We start from the raw sequence: 19,805 nt of genomic DNA on the forward strand, positions 1-19,805 counted from the left end.
ATGGAGAAAGGTTGTTTCCCACGGTGGGAGAGTCTGGTTCGTACTGTAGTTTACCTATGGACTCAGTCCAGAGTATATATTACGAAAGGTTAAAAATGGCCGGAGTCCAAAGGGCTAACAAATGAGAGCCCAAACACCAAGTGTGGGTAACTGTGATGAATCAGATCTTATTAAGTGAATAGTGGTGAAGGCCTCATTTATCCCCCACTCACTGAACCATAAACTTCTCTATTTGTCAGCCACTGATTAGGGTATGGGCCAAATGATTACGGTGCAGGAGAAGTTAAACTGCAGGGGAGACGACCCCTCAAAGACAGGGAGTGGGAAATGGCATCAGTGTTATGGACTCTGGCTGGTAGGAATCCCACGCCATGTGGTAAAAGGCCAGTTCAGTATTTCATCCAATATCAATCCTCACAATGCAAGGTGAAATCAGGTAGGTTGTAAAGCCCGGGGAACGGTGGATGTGGCAGTGGGTAAGGTTGCTGCATTACAACTCCAACTATCACAGTTTGATCCCAACACAACAACAGGAAACCATTCAGCCCTACAATCGTAGGAATGGGGCACAGAGTTGATCTTCCAAGTGAAGCAACACTTCACCTGTGAATCCGCAGGAGTCATCTACTGCATCTGGTGCTCTACTTTGGAGAGACTGGACACAGACTGGGCGATTGCTTCGCTGACCACCTTCGCTCTGTCCCCATCAGTGATAGGGATCTCCCGGTGGCCAACCATTTCAATTCTGCATCTGCACTACCAAGCCAAGGCCACACATAAATTGGAGGAGCACTCCTAATACTGCATCTGGGCCCTCTCCAACCGAACGGCATTAACACTGACTTCTCCGATTTCTACTACAACACTCACTGTTCTTCCTTTCTTCCTTATCTCTCTGTTGCCTTTCCCCCAGCTCTCCACCCCCTTCCCTCTCCATTCACAGAGCCATCCCCCCCTCCCCCTGCTTACTGCTGTGCCCTCCCTTCCTTATCCACCTATTACCTCCTGCATGCGAGAATGTGCCCCTCCCCCTCCAATTTTGTTCAGACGCCTGCCCACATTTTGCTTGCACCTTGATGAAGGGCTCAAGCCCAAAATGTTGGTTATGGATCTTTATCTTTGCAATATTAAGTGCACGGTTTGATCTGCTGAGTTTCTCCAGCTTTGTGTTTCAATGTCTGGGGAGATGGCTTATACTAGCAGACCTTTATATGCTGATGGTATCACCGTTGTTCTGAAGGTCTGCATTGGAAGGTCAAAGGTTACATAGTCTTCTTCTACAGGTTTCAGTTCCTTAAAATATTATCTAACCTTCATATCCGCATCCAATAGAAATGGGAAGAAGGACTAAGGGGAGACAATAGACACTGGATCAAGGGCGTGAAAATAAAGCCAGATGAAACAGTAAAACATTCCTCAGTGTCATTCATCAGACAGAATTTAACACCATGTCACACAGGAGATGATAAACAACCAGAGGTTTGAACATAGAACATTACAGCACAGTACAGGCCCTTCGGCCCACAATGTTGTGCTGACCTACATAAACTTACAGAAAAAAACTAACCCTTCCCTACCTCATAACCCTCTATTTTTCTTGCAACCGTGTGCCTGTCTAAGATTCTTTTAAATCTCCCTATTGTACCAGCCTCCACCTCCACCACCCCTGGCAATGTATTCCAGGCACCCAGCATGCTCTATATACCTTAATGGATTCTAGTGAAGAAGGAAGAATTATCAAGTGTGGATGCTTCCTTCGTGCTCTGTGAAGATGCTCAGTGCTCTGTGTGAAAGAATTTACCCCTGATGTCTCCCCTAAACTTTCCTCCTTTCACTTTGTACAGATATCCTCTGGCATTTGCTAGTCTTGCCCTAGAAAAAAGGCTGTCCTCCCTACCCATGCCCCTCATAATCTTGTAGACCTCTATAAAGTCACCTCTCATCCTTCTTCACTCCAAAGAGAAAAGCCCCAGCTCTGCTAACCTTGCCTCGTAAGACACATTCTTGAATCCAGGCAACATCCTGGTAAATCTCTGCACCCTTTCCGAAGCTTCCACATCCCTCCTGTAAGGAGGCAATCAGAACGGAACACAATATTCCAATTTGGTCAAAGATGTTGATTAGTGGAAGCGGCTTAAAAGAGGCGAAGCCCAGATATTTAGGGATTAGATCTTACGGTTTGTTGACTTCATGTTGGAGTAGGTTGATGATGGTCAGCCCAACATTGTGAGCTGAAGGACCTGCAGTGTGCTGTAATATTCTATTGGGCAGGTGCTGGAGGCCACACTGTAGGGGTACAGGGTTACATCGGGAGGGAAAGAAGGTCAAGCAAATATACTGCAAAGTTTTTGAGGGCCTGTAGTTTAAGAAATTCAAGGCAGGGTGAGATTGTTTCCTGTAAAGGCTGCATTGAGATGTGCATATAATATTTGGAGCAATTTGCTTAATGGAAAGTGAAAGTTATACAGCAGGACACTGAATTACCAGGCACATGATGTCAAATAAAGGACAATACAGAAGTGTCCACGTTAATCTGCAGTGTCCATCAAGCCCCTTTTGCATATATTAGCCCAGGATGCAACTTTTTATCAGAGTACAGTTGTACTTCTCTCATCTGTTGCCAGTGGGTGGAGTCGCTCAGCAAATGCTTGCTGATATTTTGAGTTTTTGGAACTTGTTCACAGTTCTATTTCCCACCCGTACCCCCTGAGGCGGTCCTGGACATTCTACCTGAAAGGCCAAAGTCCTTGTACCGATGGCCGTGCCAATCACATGTGGCGCCACAAGGCAGGAGTGGAAGCATCGCAGAAGGAAGAGTCCAATGGCCAGAGAGCTTATTGTGACTTAGAACGGCACAACATGCTCTCAAGAGCTGGAGTAACCTGTGAAGAGAACTCGGTTGAGCCGATGATCTGCAAATGTAGAGTGAACGAACCCTGGCTTGGATTGAGGAATTGTTGGTTGCTTATGTTTCGGCACACTGGAAATTCCTGAGATTAATTCAGCTCAGATAATGACGTCAATTTGAGGTTTGCAGAACTGAGGAGGGTCGTGCTTAGCATGGCTGGGAGTAAGATGAAGGCATCAGTTGGCTGCAGTGGTCACACTTTGGCAATAGCACCGGCTCACAGAGGTAGACTCAGTACCAATGTCCATGGGCATTGGACTCTGCTGAGGTGACACTTGGCCAGACATGGCTTTACCCCAGGTGTCACCGTGACAGAATCTAAAGGCAAAGGATGAAGAACAAACAAACTAGCAGGGACCTCCCTGTGGCCACTTCAATTCCATACCCCACTGCTGCATGGGCATGTCTGTCTACGACCAAGCTGTGGCTACCTGCAATTGGAGGAACAACAACTTATACTGCATCTTGGCAGTCTCCAACCGATGGTATCTATATTGATCTGCTAACTCCCACCTCTCTCTCCCTCATCCCCGTCTCCTCACCTTTCTTCTCCTCTCCCCCTATCACCTCTCAGTTTCTTCTCCCTCCCACCTGTATCCACCTATCACTGTCAGCCCCTCTCCTCCCTGCCACCTTTTTATTTGGGTGACGCCTGATATTCGGCACTTCAAAAGGGCTCAGGCCCGACACTTCAACTGCCTTTAGCTTTCTCTGGACCCTTCGTGATCATCTGAGTTTCATTTGCACACTTCACTCGACCCCAGCATCTGCAGGTTTCCTGTTTCCCTAAAATACTTAATCGCAGGTTTGCCCGGAGTGCTCACAATGGCGAACGATGCCAGGGTAGGCTCCGAGCACAGCTCATACCAACTCCTGTCCAAAGCCCAGCTCTGAAAGGGAATACCTCTCTGCACTACGGCTTGTTCTGGTTGATGTGGAAGGTGGAGGAACGGACAGTTCCTCTGATTACACAGTGCACTTGTACCTCTGGAATAATTCGGATGCTGGACGTTATGGCAGATAATCCAACACAAACTAGCAATGCAGAAATGGCTTGCATAAGTTTCTTGTATTGTGTACCACTGTTGAACTCATTTCGGGGGCTCAGTCTCTGCCAACAATAGGTGGGTGATAAATTGTTATACTTCGTGAGGGAACTAGGGCCTTGTCTCAATGTGTGATGATCTGTAATCAGGAATGAGTTATGTAATAAAGTGCTTTTACCTTGAAGAACGTCAGAGTTACTGAGTGAATACACGGTAAAAAACCATCTGATCATTCCCTTTGCGAGAATGGAACAAAATCTCATTATAAATACAAATATAAATTACAACCTAGAATCACCAAAATTATACGTTGAAAAAGTGCAGTCAGATAGAAAATAAATGTATCAGAGGTTGAGGTTAGTGATAGTGTACAAAGGTGTGATGCAACAGTTCCTCTGCTGACGGCCTCTGGTTCACCTCCACAAATATCTTTTTCAAAAAGTCCCGGCTGTGGTCTGACACGCGAGGAGGCAGCTGAGGATTGGTTGGCTGCGTGGCGATCTTGAATATGGCTGCCATGGCCTCAAACTCAGCCCAGGGCGGTTTCTCGGTCAGCATTTCCACCACCGTGCACCCAACACTCCTACAGAATGCAAAGAGGCAAATTGGCAAAACCAAGGGCAGGAAACGCTCCCTCTGGTGCTCCCAGAACACGCAAACCAATGCAAAGCATGGAAATCAATCAGGTGGTTTAAAGAACTCACAATGAAAAAGATCCGTATTACTCAATCGTGAGGACAGGAGCTGTGTGAAGGGCATTTTGAGGTGTTCAGTGACCTGCAGTGCTACCTAACTTATTTCTTTCTTTCTTTGGCTTGGCTTCGCGGACGAAGATTTATGGAGGGGGTAAAAGTCCACGTCAGCTGCAGGCTCGTTGGTGGCTGACAAGTCCGATGCGGGACAGGCAGACACGGTTGCAGCGGTTGCAAGGGAAAATGGGTGGGTTGGGGTTGGGTGTTGGGTTTTTCCTCCTTTGTCTTTTGTCAGTGAGGTGGGCTCTGCGGTCTTCTTCAAAGGAGGTTGCTGCCCGCCGAACTGTGAGGCGCCAAGATGCACGGTTGGAGGCGAGATCAGCCCACTGGCGGTGGTCAATGGGGCAGGCACCAAGAGATTCAAAACTAACCACTGGAGTCTCAATTCCAATTTGTATTTTCAATTGCCATGTTTGAAAAGAAGTTTTGCAGGGTTCCTTCTGCATTGATTCTCTGAAAGGAATGGGCTCAGATATCAATGCAACACAAATATATTTTCGTGTTGAAATTCTTTTTTTTGATGTTGAGCAATTAGTTGGGGGGTAGAAAGGCAGAAGTACATCAGCAATTCCATGTAATAGTCAACCAGCCCCTTTTCTATTGGCCCCGACCGCCTGCCCATCTGAGCTCCAAACACCCTGACTGTAGATCCTTGCCCTGATCATCTTCCCACCAGAGCTCCCAATGTCCAGGTCGCCCGCCCATCCAAGATCCTGACAACCTGACCGCGGACCTACCACCCAATCCCGACCATCCAAGCTCCTGACGCCGTAAATGACGCAGTAAGTTTACCAAGGTCAAATGTATGTGTAAAAGCTGATCCCCTAAATTGTGACCTGAAAAATTGGTCCAAAGATTTTGATGATTACACAAGTATATAATGGTAACTATGCGAGTAAGGGAGTCTAAGACGGGAGGGCGTAACTATAAGGTGAGGTGGGGGGGAGGGGGATTTTGAAGGGAGGTGTTGGAATATTTCACTCAGAAGGGATGGGTTCATGGAATGAGCTGCCGGATACAGTGGTGGAGGCAGGGACAGCAGCTTCCTTTAAGAAACATTTGGATATCTCCGTTGGTGAGAGGGGAATGGAGGGGTTAATGCGGGCATGTGGGACTAAAGTAGGAGGGCACGTTGTTCAGCACAGACAATTTTAAAAATATAGACAAACAGCAGGGTAATGGCCCTTTTCAGTCCATGAGCCCCGTGTTGCCCAATTACACCCAATTAAACTACAACCCCTGGTTCGTTTTGGAGGATGGGAGGAAACTGGAGCCCCCGGGGAAAATGCACACAGACACGGGGAGAAGGGACAATTTCCTTACGGACAATGGCGGATTCGAACCCAGGACGTTGGCGCTGTAATAGCACCGCGGTGACTGCTGCCCTGGGCTGGGCCAGATTCCATGAATCTAAGTGCTGGAGCAAACTAAGCAAAATAATGTGGGGAGGCTGATGTCAAGTGGAAATGTTTGCAACATAAATTCTCCACAAATGACATGGAAACAGCTCAAGGGAGTTGTGCAGGTGAAAAGTCTCCTGACCCCACCATCTACCTATCCAGCCCTTCACTGACCTGATGGAGTGAGGATCATCTGTGTGAATCAGAAATCTCTCCCCTCAAACTGAGGAGAAATCTGTCCTCACCAACTTTTGCAAAACACCGTTTGCTAGAGGAAATCAACAGGTCAATCAAGGGAAGGAAAGGAAATGGCTGACACTTCATCAAGTCTGGGAGGGCAAGGGGCTGGACAGGATGGGAGGAGCTGGATGGGAGCCAACAGGGGATTGGTGAAACAGGGAGGGATGAAGGATGATGCACAGAGGCGGTGACTGGGAGGTCCGACCACAGTAGAGAGAGAGAGAGAGAGAGAGAGTAAAATTACAGAGATGCTGGAGAAGCTCAGCAGTTCTCACGGTATCCATTGGAGATAAAGATATACAACTGACGTTTCGGACCTGAGCCCTTCATTTAGTTAGAGAAACAAAGAAGTCAGGTGGAGAAAGATGAGTGAGACAGGGTGGGGTGGGGAAAAAGTATAGACAAAGGCTGGAAACAGAGAAGGTGATTCTAGTGGTGAAAAGGGACACCTGATGGAACCAGAAGAGGGAAGGAAGAGAACAGGGAGTAGCTGGAGGATTCATTACCTGAAACTTCTACTTTTGGAAACAGATTGCTGTCAAATAATCAAATTCCAAGTTGAGTAGGTACGAAAATTAAATCAAATCGGAAAATAGGAAGCGAAGAACCAACGTATCAGAAGGAGGCAGGAGTTAAATCTTTGGAGAGTGGGTTAAATCCTAATGCAGAGAATAGCTAACACAACAGGGCCCAGGAACTAAGCCTGGGTGCAGACCCGAGAGTGTGGAGAGCGGAGACACAGTGCTGCTCTGAAGGGTTTAGTTTAAACAGTCTTCTGGAGGAGCGAACAGCGCTTTTATTTTAAAATCCTGCGACTGCAAGGTCTGTGTACAAAATGGTGGAGTCTGTACTGACAGTGGCCTCGAGGGGTTGCAGAATCTAGGGATTAGTGGACCGGTGCGGGGCACCAGAAATGGGAAGAACACCCCCTGTTGAGAAGGAGAATCAGCGGAGATGATCCTACAGGGACAGTGACCACAGCTGTGGATCAGCAAGGGGCTCAGTGGTCGAAAGACCCACACAAACTGCAGCCTGCTGCTGACAGGATCATGATAACTAGGTATCAGAGCAAGGATTCGAGAGGGTGCTGAGGGCAAGAAGGGGTCAGGCGCTGAAGGCTTCCTGATCGTGTTGGAGGTTTGGATCGAACAGGAGTCTGTGTGGCTGTAGAGGCTGCGAGAGCGCTGGAGGCGAATCCACAGACATGCAGCGACTCTGCTCTCGTACTGTAAGGGGTGACTCTTTGCCTGTCTTACGGCAGGTAGAAGGAAGTTTTGTGTAATATTATGGGTGAGGTGCCAGAGAATTAGAGGGAAGCTCATGTTGTCCTTTTGCTTAAAAAGCTCCAAAAATAAACCAGGAAATTACAGGCCGGTGAGCCTGACATCAGTAATGGGTAAATTACTGCAGGGTGTTCTGAGAGATCGGGTATACAAGTATTTAGACAGCCAAGGGCTGATTGAGGACAGTCAGCATGACTTCATGCATGGTAGGTCGTGTTTAACAAATCTTATAGAGTTTTTCAAGGAGGTTACCAGGAAAATAGATGAAGGAAAGGCTATGGATGTTGTCTACATGGACTTTAGTAAGGCCTTTGACAAGGTCCCACATGGGAGGCTAGTTTAGAAGGTTCAGATACTAGGTACTCATGGATTTGAAATTGGCTGAATGGAAGAAGACAGAGTGGCAGTGGATGATGCTTCTCAGACCGGAGACCTGTGACTAGTGGGGCCTCAGGGATCAGTGCTGGGACAATTGTTGTTTGTTGTCTATATCAATGATCTGGATGATAATGTGGTGAACTGGATCAGCAAGTTTGTAGATGACACTAAGATTGGAGACGTTGTGGACAGTGAGGAAGGTTTTCAAAGGTTGCAGAGGGATCTGGACCAGCTGGAAAAATGGGCTGAAAAATGGCCGATGGAATTTAATGCAGACAAGTGTGAGGTGTTGCATTTTGGAAGGACAAACCAAGAAAGGATGTACACGGTAAATGGTCGGGCACTGAGGAGTGCGGTAGAACAGAGGGATATGGGAAGACAGATACATCATTCCCTGAAAGTGGTGTCCACAGGTAGACTGGGTTGTGAAGAAAGTTTCTGGCATCTTAGCCTTCATAAATCAAAGTATTGAGTACAAGATTTGGGATGTTATGGTGAGGTTACGCAAGACATTGGCGAGGCCAAATTTGGAATATTGCGTGCAGTTCTGGTTGCCAAACTACAGGAAGGGTATCAGTAAGATTGAAGATTGAAAGAGTGCAGAGAAGATTGATTAGGATGTTGCCGGGAAAAATTAAACAGGTTTGGACTTTATTCCATGAAGCATAGAAGAATGAGAGGTTTACAAAATTATGAGGGGTATAGACAGAATAAATGCAAACAGCATCTTTCCACAGATTAGGAGAGATAAATACAAGAAAACATGGCTTTAGGGTGAATGGGGAAAGATTTAGGGGAAACATTGGGGGAAACTTTTTCACTCAGTGCGGTGGGTGTGTGGAATGAGCTGCCATCTGACGTGGTAAATGCGGGCTCACTCTTAAGTTTTAAAAATAAGTTGGATAGATACATGGATGGGAGAATTCTGGAGGGCTATGGAATGTGTGCAAGTAAGCGGGACTAGCAGTAGGATGTTTTCAGCACAGACTAGAAGGGCTGAATGCCCTGTTTTCTGTGCTGTGGTTTTCTATGGTTCTCTGGTTACATGGCAACAAGGGAGACTTGAATCTTAAAGTTTCAGCCTCCAAGCATTAGTCTGATCAATCTCATTCACAAAGTATTTCTCAGCTCTTTCCAACCTGGAGCAAACTTACCAGATATCAGCTTTCCTGCCGTAACCTTCTCCACTGATCACTTCTGGGCTCATCCAGTATGGGGTGCCTGTGACAGACCTCATTCCTGTCCCGGACAAGCAGATTGTCTGTAGCCTTCGACTCGCGCCAAAATCTCCCAACTTTACGTTGCCGGCAGAATCCCGCAGAATGTTGGCTCCTTTCAAATGAAGAGAAGCAGTTTAGACCCGAACCTAGCAGAGCAGCTCCCCAAATCAGCAAGATCACCGAAGGCTTTCTCTAGGTGCTCCAATTTCCTCCCACCTCCCAAAGACGGGCTACATAACGGGTTAATCACGGAAGTCTCTGCAGGCGCTGTGATGGTAGAAACACAGAACTGCTGGAGGAACTCAGCCAGTATCGCAGCGTCCACAGGAAGTAAAGATATATTACCAACGCTTCGGACCTGAACCCTTCATCAAAGTGATGGATTCATTGGTCTTCGGAAATCGGTGTTGGTGAGTGGCAGCAGAATTGGGGAGGGGGAAAGAGGGGGCAGAGATGATGTCGAGGGCAAAGGGAAACCAGATTAATGGAGGATTGGTGCAGGTAGGGGCCGAAGGGCTTGTTTCCTTTCTGTACCAGCACTCTGTGTAAGCAGTGCAGACTGCACCAAAAGTAAATCTATTTCAGAGACCCAAGACCAAGTGTGGCAACCCCAGTTTTACTAGATATCCACTATCTCTCCAGAGGGCTTAATATTTTGTACTTGAGGCAGGAACAGGGAGTTTCTTCAGGATGTAATCGTGTTTAAGGCCAGTTCCCTTCTCACACAAGAGCAGGTACTCAGAACCACGAGGCCTGGCGTATTTCATCACCTAAACATTTGCAAATGTGATCTGAAAGGCACTTCAGAAAAAGTGACTGCTGGCCCCGTAACCTGGATAATTTCCCTTTGGATAACTGAGGGGATGACGAAATGCAAGCCCAGCTGCTTCCTGATCCTTTGACAGGAGGCAGTTTTGTTTTTCTCCACTGTACAAGTTGGTGCTCATCCACGATCAGGACATACCTTGAACATTTTCTTCTGTTCACCCTATCTACAACCAGTCATGATCTTATACATCTTGATCCATTTTAGTTTCTTTAAAAAAACTTTTTGTTTCTTTTCAGAATCAGAAATTATTGTCATGAACACGTCACAAAATTTGTTATTTTGCAGCAGCGTCGCAGGGCAAACATTACTTTACAAAAAGAAATATAAATAGTGCACAAGAATTCAAAGTGAGGCCGTGTCTGTAGTTCATTGATCATTCAGGAATCTGATGGCGGAGGGGAAGAAGCCGTCCTTGTGCCACTGAGTGGCTCGTCTTCAGGCTTCTGGTAGCAGAGTGAAGAGGCATGGCTTGGGTGTTGGGGGTCTTTGAGGATAGAGGCTGCATTTTTAAGAGACTGCCTCTTGTAGATGTCCTTGATGGAGTGAAGTCTGGTACCCGTGATGTCGCAGGCCAAGGTAACAACCCTCTGGAATTTTTTCTTGTCCTGAGTGTTGGCACCCCCATACCAGACAGTGATGCAACCAGCCAGAATGCTCTGGGTACCTCTGGCAATGCCCTTCTCTCATTGGCCTTGAGAAGGTGGGGGGTTGAGCTGGCTGCTTGAATCACTACAGTCCCACTGAAGGAGGTCCTACCTTTAAGGGAGGAAGTTCCAGGAATTAGACCCCACAACAATGAAGGGATATTTGAGATCTTCTTCAATGCAGGTACATGTGCCAACTTGAAGAGGAAATCTCCTCTCTACCTTCTTGACTTCAAGACCAATGCCAGTTTCTCCTGTCTAACTTTGTGGCTGAAATCCTTCATCCCTGAAACTGTTCCCATAAATCTTCCCCAGGTAATCTGTCATTTTGGGCTCTACCTTCAAAGATAAATATTGGACAACTCCCTGATCTTCACTGACATGAGGCGATAAAACCTTTTAGCGTTGTAGTTTTACAGCTGGGAAACAGGCCCTTCAGCCCAACTTGTCCATGCAGACCTAGCTGTCTACTCCAATTGCCCCATTGCCTGCGTTTGGCCTTATTCCTCTCCATGTACCCATCTAAACACTATTTAAAGTTGGTAACTGTCCTCACATCTGGCCACTTCTTCTGGCAGCTCATTCCATACACCCACCTCCCTCTGTTGATGAAGCTGCCCCTCAGGAGCTTCTTTTTATTCGGGCACCTGCCTGCTTTTTGCTCTTACCTTGATGAAGGGCCAAGGCTGTAAATGTTGGTTATATGGACTTCCTATGGATGCTGTGTGACCTGTAGCAGGTTTTTCCAGCAGTTTTGTGTATTAAATGACATGTATGCTCTCTAGCTTTAAACTCCCTACACTGGAAATTAAGCCCATCACCTTATATATTCCCCCCTTGATTTTATAAACTTCTAAAAGGTCACCCCTCATCTTCTACCCTCCAGGGAGAAAAGGCCCAGCCTACTGAACCTCTCCTCAGAACTCATGCCTGCCAGTCCCAGTAACCTCTTTTGTTCCATTTCCAGCTTAATGACTTCCTTCCTTTAGCTAACTGACCAGAATCTCAACCATAATTTTTTAAAACTTTCGTTTGTGGAGGAAAATGCGGCCTCAATTTGAGTTCATTGAGAAAACAGCTCTCATTTGGAAAATTCAAGGGTCCTGGGGTAAAAGGTGAAAGGGAAGAAGTTTAGGGGGAACATCTTTACACAGAGAGGGGAGGGGGTGTGGAAGGAGATGCCAGCTGAAGTGGTGAATGTGGGCTCACTTTTGACATTTAAGAAAAATTTGAATACATTCTTAGATATGGACTGCGTGCAGGTCAGTGGGACTAGGCACAAGGATGGTTTGGCACAGACTAGAAGGGCCGAACGGGCTTGTTTCTGTGCGGCAATGTTCTATGGTTCGATCCAACATTTTTGTGCTCCAACCCTTCAAATAAAACTTGATCCCAGAGAGCAGATCTAGTTTTTAACTGTAGACATACAGCACAGTAACAGGCCATTTTGGCCCACGAGTCTGTGCCGCCCAATCACATTCCATTAACCTACACCCCCTGTACATTTTGAATGGTGGAAGGAAACCGCAGCCCCCAGGGAAAACCCAAGCAAACAAGGGGAGAACGAATAAGCTTCTTACAGACAGCGTGAGATTTGAACCAGGTCCCAGGCGCTGTAAAAACGTTGCGCTAATTGCTAAGCCAACCGTGACGCCCATGAAATGGTTGTCACTGAGCGATGGCTGTGGGCTCATATTTCAATGACCTTTCCCTCCAGACACCAGCTAGTCTGTTCCTTCAATTCTGACAAATTCTGCCGATATTTTTGGTTTCCAGAAGCTGTAATAGGATCCTTTACTCTGAGTGATTCAGGATAATCCAGAGATTAGGGCTCATTAAGTACACGTGACAGCCAATTAAACCATTTTTAACTGTCTGAGCCCCCCGTGACTGCCCACGCTGCCAAGGTGAACTAACTCTGGCACACTCACCTTTTATGTCTCTGTGCACGATCATGTTACTGTGCAGATAGGAAACGCCTTCCAGGATCTGCCGCGTGTACCTGCGCGTCACGTTTTCCGTTAGTGCCCCGTAGGCTTTAAGCTGGTCCTTTATTGAACCCTATCAAGGGAGAAGACCTGTTAAAAATTCTGTTCGAGCCTGCTCCGACATTCAATAATGACTGATTTGGCCGTGGACTCAGCTCCACTTGCCCACCTGTTTCCCGAAACCCATAATTCCTCTATTACACAAAAATCTCCCTGCCTCTGTCTTACATACATTTAATGAGGCAGCCTTGACTGCTTCCTTGGGCAGAGAATTCCACAGAAGCAGCTTCTCCTCATCTTTATTTTAGATGGTATCGAGAAAGGGTAGAGGGGCTTAGATAGGGCGGAGAGCCAATGCCATTTTTTTTGCTGGGGCAACAATAGCAAATACTAGAGGACGTCTGTTTAAGGGGAGGGAAGGAAAGTTTAGGGGAGACGTCAGAGATGCTTTATTATTAATACACAGAGACCAATGGGCGTCTGGAATCCATTTCTGGGGATGGTGGTGGAGGACGGTACAATAGGGGCAGTCAAAAGATTCTTAGATGGGCACATGTATGTAAGAAAAATAGAGGGTTATGGATATGAGGTAGGGAAGGGTTAGGCTGTTGTGGAGTAGGGTTACGTAGCCTGGCACAACATCAACGGGCTGAAATGCCTGTACTGTAATGTTCAATGTCTCAGTTTCCAAGACCCAGTTTCAAACACCCCCATAAATATAGAATTTTATCTTTGAAGTTTCAAGAATAAATTTAAATTTTTGCACAAGGCATCAACAAGGCTTGTTCCTCTGGTAGCGGGTTCCAGGTAAGCACCTCCTGTCAAAGCAGAGGACGAACCAAATTTCCAAAACTACTTGTTTCTGTGCTGTAATGTTCGATGGTTCTAACCATCAGCAGACTATATTTTTACAAATGATTGGTCTTTATGTCCCTCCCCTGAACAGTCCTGTCATTTTAATTTCAGCATGTACTGCCTCGAAGTTCATTCATTTTAAGATGATACCTGTTAAATCCTTAGCCCCCTTTCCACTGGCACCTTGTCAGCACGCTGCCATCAAATGACATCACTTCACACCGGGGATTAACCACCTCAGCCCCTACTCACATGCCTGGTGTCAGGTGACACCGACGTGCTGATAAAACCAGTGGAAAAGGGACAGCAGAAAGTCACCAGTTGAAGGAAGAGCACTCCGATCCCTGGGGATGAGTTGTGTCCCAGTTAAGGGTGGCCCAGTGGAAACGGCACAAAGGGTTTCCTATCCTGGGACACTGCACGGCCAATTAACTGGGGTGCCAGTGGAAAAGGAGCTGTTGGCACTTTGGAATTAATTCAAGAAGTAAAACACGACATATAACCATATAAAAATATAACCATATAACCACTTACAGCACAGAACAGGCCAGTTCGGCCCTACTAGTCCATGCCGTAACAAATCCCCACCCTCCTAGTGCCACTGACCAGCACCCGGTCCATACCCCTCCAATCCTCTCCCCTCCATGTAATTATCCAGTCTTTCCTTAAATGTAATCAATGATCCCGCCTCAACCACGTCTGTCGGAAGCTCATTCCACATCCCCACCACCCTCTGCGTAAAGAAATTTCCCCTCATGTTCCCCTTATAATTTTCCCCCTTCAATCTTAAACCATGCCCTCTCGTTTGAATCTCCCCCACTCTTAATTGAAAAAGCCTATCCACATTTACTCTGTCTGTCCCTTTTAAAATCTTAAACACCTCTATCAAGTTCCCCCTCAATCTTCTACGCTCCAGAGAAAAAAGCCCTAGTCTGCACAACCTTTCCCTGTAACTCAAACCTTGAAATCCTGCCAACATTCTCGTGAACCTTCTCTGCACTCTCTCTATTTTGTTTATATCTTTCCAATAATTTGGTGACCAAAACTGTACACAGTACTCCAAATATTGCCTCACCAAAGCCTTGTACAATTTCATCATAACCTCCCTACTCTTGAATTCAATACTCCGATTTATGAAGGCCAACATTCCAAATGCCTTCTTCACCACACCATCTACCTGAGTATCAGCCTTGAGGGTACTATTTACCACAACTCCTAAATCCCTTTGTTGCCCTGCACATCTCAATCGCCTACCATTTAATGCATATGACCTATTTAGATTTGCCTTTCCAAAATGTAACACCTCACACTTATCTGTATTAAATTCCATCAGCCATTTCTCAGCCCACACCTCCAGCCATCCTAAATCACCTTTTAATCTACGGTAATCTTCCTCACTGTCCACAACACCACCAATCTTTGTATCGTCCGCAAACTTGCTTATCCAATTCTCTATCCCTACTTCCAGATCGTTAATATATATAACAAACAATAGTGGACCCAGGACCGAACCCTGAGGAACTCCACTAGTCTCCGGCCTCCAATTGGACAAACAATTTTCTGCCACTACTCTCTGACACCTCCCATCCAACCATTGCTGAATCCATTTCACTACCTCCTTATTTATACCTAATGCCTCCACCTTTTTTCCTAATCTCCTATGGGGAACTTTATCAAAAGCTTTACTAAAGTCCAAATAGACAACATCCACAGCTTTCCCTTCATCAACCTTTTCTGTAACCCCCTCGAAAAACTCAATCAGGTTTGTCAAGCATGATCTACCCCTGACAGAACCATGCTGATTACTCCCTATCAATCCCTGTACCTCCAAATAATTGTAAATACCATCCCTCAGAACACTTTCCATCAACTTGCCCACCACAGACGTCAGACTCACGGGCCTATAATTCCCAGGTTTACATTTGGACCCCTTCTTAAACAGTGGAACCACATGCACCACCCTCCAATCCTTTGGCACTACCCCTGTGACCAGTGACATCCTAAATATCTCTGTTAATGGCCCCACTATCTGTCCACTAGCCTCCCTGAGTGTCCTAGGGAATATTTTGTCCGGTCTCGGAGATTTATCCACCTTTATTTTTTTCAACACAGCCATCACTACCTCCTCGGTTATCCTTATGTGCTTCATGACCTCACCACTATTTTTCTTTACTACAACTGGTTCAACATTTTTTTCCCTAGGCAAAGAAATCATTCAAAATTTCCCCCATTTCCTCAGACTTCTCACTCAGCCTCCCCTCGCTATCTACAAGGGGTCCAATTTTATCCCTCACTAATCTTTTACTTTTAATGTACCTATAGAAACCCTTTGGATTTATTTTTACTCTCAAAGCCTCTTCATGCCTTTTTTTGGCCTTTCTAATTTCTTTCTTAAGATTCCTTCTACACTCCTTGTCGTCCTCCTTCAACTTCTCAGCTCCCTGCTCTTTATACCTCTTGTACACCTCCCTTTTTCTCCTAACCAAATTTCCAGTATTCCTCGAAAACCAAGCCTCCCTATGACTTCCAGCCTTTCCTTTGATCCTCACTGGGACATAACTACTCTGTACCCTCAAAATTTCTTTTTTGAATATCCTCCATTTTTCATTTACACCCTCACCTGAAAATATCCTGTCCCACTCAAGACTCCCCAAATCCCTTCTTAATCCTTCGAAATTTGCTCTTCTCCAATCCAGAACCTCAACTTTAGGTCCCTCCTTGCTCTTCCCTAAAACTACCCTAAAACTAACAGAGTTAGTTACTGTGGTTCAAGTAAAAACATGACGCTGGAGAAACTCTAGGTCAAACAGAGTACTTTATATTAGCAAAGATAAAGATATAGAACCAACATTCCGGGCTTAAGCCCTTCATCAAGGTATGTCGGGCACCTGACTACTTTTTGCTCATAACTTGATGAAGGGCTCGAGTCTGAAATGTTGATTCTGTTCCTTTATCGTTGCGATATAAAGGACACGGTTTGATCTGTTGAGTTTCTCCAGCGTCGTGTTTTCACTTGGCATTAGTTCAGCTGTTCTATTTCTTTACTATTACAGTAAGTTCTTGAATTAACACGTTGATGAGAAAACAAATCCAAATACAAAATGAAATACCTCATTATCGTTTGGGTTTGAACTGAACCACTGGGCAGCAGACCACGGAACCCTGACATCCGCGCATCTGTGAGGTCGGTGGCGGCGGCCGTTCTTCCCGCTCCTCCTCGCTCTCACGTCACAGCTGTTTCTGTGCTTCCCTACCACACACTGGCAGCACCAGGTCCCCCAGGAATTTCTTGCAGCACTCCCCCCGCCTCACCTTCTGTGATGATGGCGACCAAGCTGCTTCTCCGCCCTTCAGAGATGGCGATCTCTGCAGGATCCCAATCGCCTCCCTTCCCACACCAGCCACCGCCACCAAAATTCATTAAATAATTGGATTTGTTTTTATTAATCTTTCTTAAATGTCTGTATAGCACACACTTATTTCAATGTTTACTATTGGAAGTGTATTGGGTCATTATTTAGAAGTTTAGTGAAGCTTCTGTGACCAGAAATAACCTGTAGGAACTTAACTCTTGTTTTTAATCATTAAGCCGATGGTAAAATTGTTTTTGTTTAACATCGTTTCACTTGAAGTACCAATTTCCATCAACGTATCAACATTAAGAGAGGATTCAAGATTCTACATTTTTTTATTGTCATGTAATAAAAGCAGTGCAATATTACATGGAATGTGTAAGGCAGGCAGATTCGCCATCGGCAGAAGATGCCTGAAGCACTTCTTCCAGTCAGAGAAAGAGAGGCAAAAGAGATTCGTCCCAGAGATACCGACTATTCATGGGTTCACCACCAGCACCTCCACAGCCCCCTCAGTCACGCAGAGTCCAGTCCAAACCAAGCGCAGCCAAAATTCTGGATCCAAACCTCCGGCACGATCAGGAACCCTTCAGCATCCTCCATACCCTCTCGCATCCTGGCTCTGATATCTGGTGCCCCTGTAGCCAGTCTCCAGCAATCCGTAATCTGGTTTGACTCTCTCGCCAGCAGACTGCAGCCTGTGTGGGTTCCTCGCCTCGAATCGACAACAGCCTGCCACCTGCGTGTTCCTCAGCTTCAGAGCCCCTCACTGTTCTGATGCCATGGTCACCTTTCTGTGGGTCCTCTTCTCTGCTTTTCCTTCTCCCCATTTTCTGGTGCCCTGCGCCAGTTCTCCGCTTCCCCAGACACTGCAACTTCTCGTGGCTGCTCCGATCACCCACAGTCGCAGGATTTTTAAATAAAACCCCTATCAGGTCCATTAACAGGTCATTTAAAGCCTGAACAGAGCTGACGGCAGTCGGACTGAGCAGTTGGACCCCACGGGAGGTCCACACCACCATTGCAGTTACTGCAGCACCACCATTTTTTTGCTGTACAAATTTTCCTAGGGTCAACTAGAGCCAGTCTTCATTGCTTGTACATCGACTTCACTGGCAAGGCTCACCCTAAATGGGTAACCATCTCAACCAAGTTACGTCAGAGGGGATGCAAGACACCACAGGTACGGGAATCTGGAGCGAAAAAGCACTGCCGCAGGAACTTAGACTTGAAGAAGAGTCTGGCCTGAAACGCTGACCACCCTTTATCTGATGCTGCTCAACCTGCTGAGTTCCTCCAGCATAATGCTTCATGTCAGAGGGGAATTCCAAGGCAACCACATCGCTGCAGATGGGCAATCGGCAATAAGATGGAGGTTTATATTTGTGGTCTCAGAATTTGTTTTAAATTTGATTTCCAGATTTTATTGATTAAATGTAACTTCCCAGCTGCTAATGTGAGATTGAAATGCTCAAATGGATGACTTGACAATTACCACAGTACAACTATAGCTATGTTCTGGCTGAACGTGGGCAAAGGGCTTCACTTACACTATTGCTTTATAAACTCATGATTTGTAACCATAGTAAAAATGCTCAAATAGCTTTCTAAATATCCAGGTCACAGTCCTCATCTTTGATCCATCAAATGATTTTTATAACACACAATGCCCTCAGCCATCTTGAATCCATGATGGCTCTCCTGTAGAACAAGCCGTTCAGCCCAAGTTGTTGAAAAACCTATATAAACTTCCCTCCCTCACACCCATTTTTCTTACATCCACATGCCTGTCAAGGAGTCTTTTAAATGTTCCTATTGCACCAGCATCTACCACCATCGGCAACACATTCCAGGCACCCACTAATCGGAGTAAAGAACTCACCTCTGACCCAATTTAGTTCTCCATCTTATTTGTGATGGTTATTTTGAATTTAGAACATAGAACATTCCAGCACTGGCCACGATGTTATGCCAATCTATATTTTTAACATTATTCAACAATCTAACCCTTCCCTCCCTCACACCCACAACCCTCCATTTTTCTTCCATCTGTGTGCCTGTCTAAGAGTCTTTTAAATGGCCCTATTGAACCAGCCTCCACCACCATCCCCAGCCACGCATTCCAGGTACCAACTGCTCCCTGTGTAAATAACTTACCCCTGACAACTCCCCTGAACTTTTCTCCTCTCACTGTACACAGATGTCCTCTGGTATTTGCTATTGATGCCCCAGTGAAATGGTGCTGGCTGTCTGCCCTATATCAAAGCCCCTCATAATCTTGTAGAATTTAGTTGCAGGTAACTTTCAAACTATTAATCGAGAAATATAACCTGTGCTGGCTCAGTATCATTATTAATCTCCAGATTTTCTTTAACTTACCCCAGGCATATATTCCATAAAGATAGAAAGGGTTCTCTCCTGAGGGTCTCTCAAACAGCCGTAGTACTGTACAATCCTCTCATGTTGGAGATTCTTCAATAACTGGATCTCACATTCGAGAGCATTTACCTCCTGAGAATAATTAAAAACTCAGGTTAGTGCCGTGAGGAAATTGCAAAATCCAATCTTCAGAAAGTGTGACTGTGAAATGCACATTTTTAATGTTACTTCATTAAACAAGAGCTCAAAGCTTCATTAACTCCTATATCTTATCCCACTCCAAAAACACAGAGACAGAGAGAGCGGCCCTTCAGTCCCTTGTGTCCGTGCCAGCCATAAATTCGTATTCCATTCCAAAGGCATCTTCGGCATTCGGGCGCTAGCCTTCCACACAACAGCAATTCAACTGCAGATCCAAACAGTGGGAGGGTACCTGCCTCTGCCACCCTCTCGGGCAGAGTCTATTCCAGATTTCAACCCAGCTTCCACTGAAAAGTTACTTCCAAAAATCCTCTCCAAATAACCTGTCC

The 19,805-nt window shown here is 45.9% G+C and overlaps 1 protein-coding gene across 1 annotated transcript in view; it reads right to left on the reverse strand.

The window, feature by feature from the left end:
* Positions 1-979: 979 nt before the first annotated feature.
* The window catches only part of map3k2 (mitogen-activated protein kinase kinase kinase 2), a 90,676-nt gene continuing 71,850 nt past the window's right edge, over positions 980-19,805 (reverse strand). The window contains exons 13-16 of the mRNA XM_069936031.1: positions 19,276-19,407; positions 12,632-12,761; positions 9,162-9,339; positions 980-4,537 (exon numbers count right to left, since the gene is read on the reverse strand). Of these exons, the coding sequence (XP_069792132.1) occupies positions 4,312-4,537; positions 9,162-9,339; positions 12,632-12,761; positions 19,276-19,407 (666 nt within the window). The 3' untranslated portion in view covers positions 980-4,311. The remainder of the gene's footprint in view (positions 4,538-9,161; positions 9,340-12,631; positions 12,762-19,275; positions 19,408-19,805) is intronic.

The sequence above is a fragment of the Narcine bancroftii genome, chromosome 4, assembly GCF_036971445.1.
Source record: "Narcine bancroftii isolate sNarBan1 chromosome 4, sNarBan1.hap1, whole genome shotgun sequence".
In the NCBI taxonomy this organism is placed as follows: Eukaryota; Metazoa; Chordata; class Chondrichthyes; order Torpediniformes; family Narcinidae; genus Narcine; species Narcine bancroftii.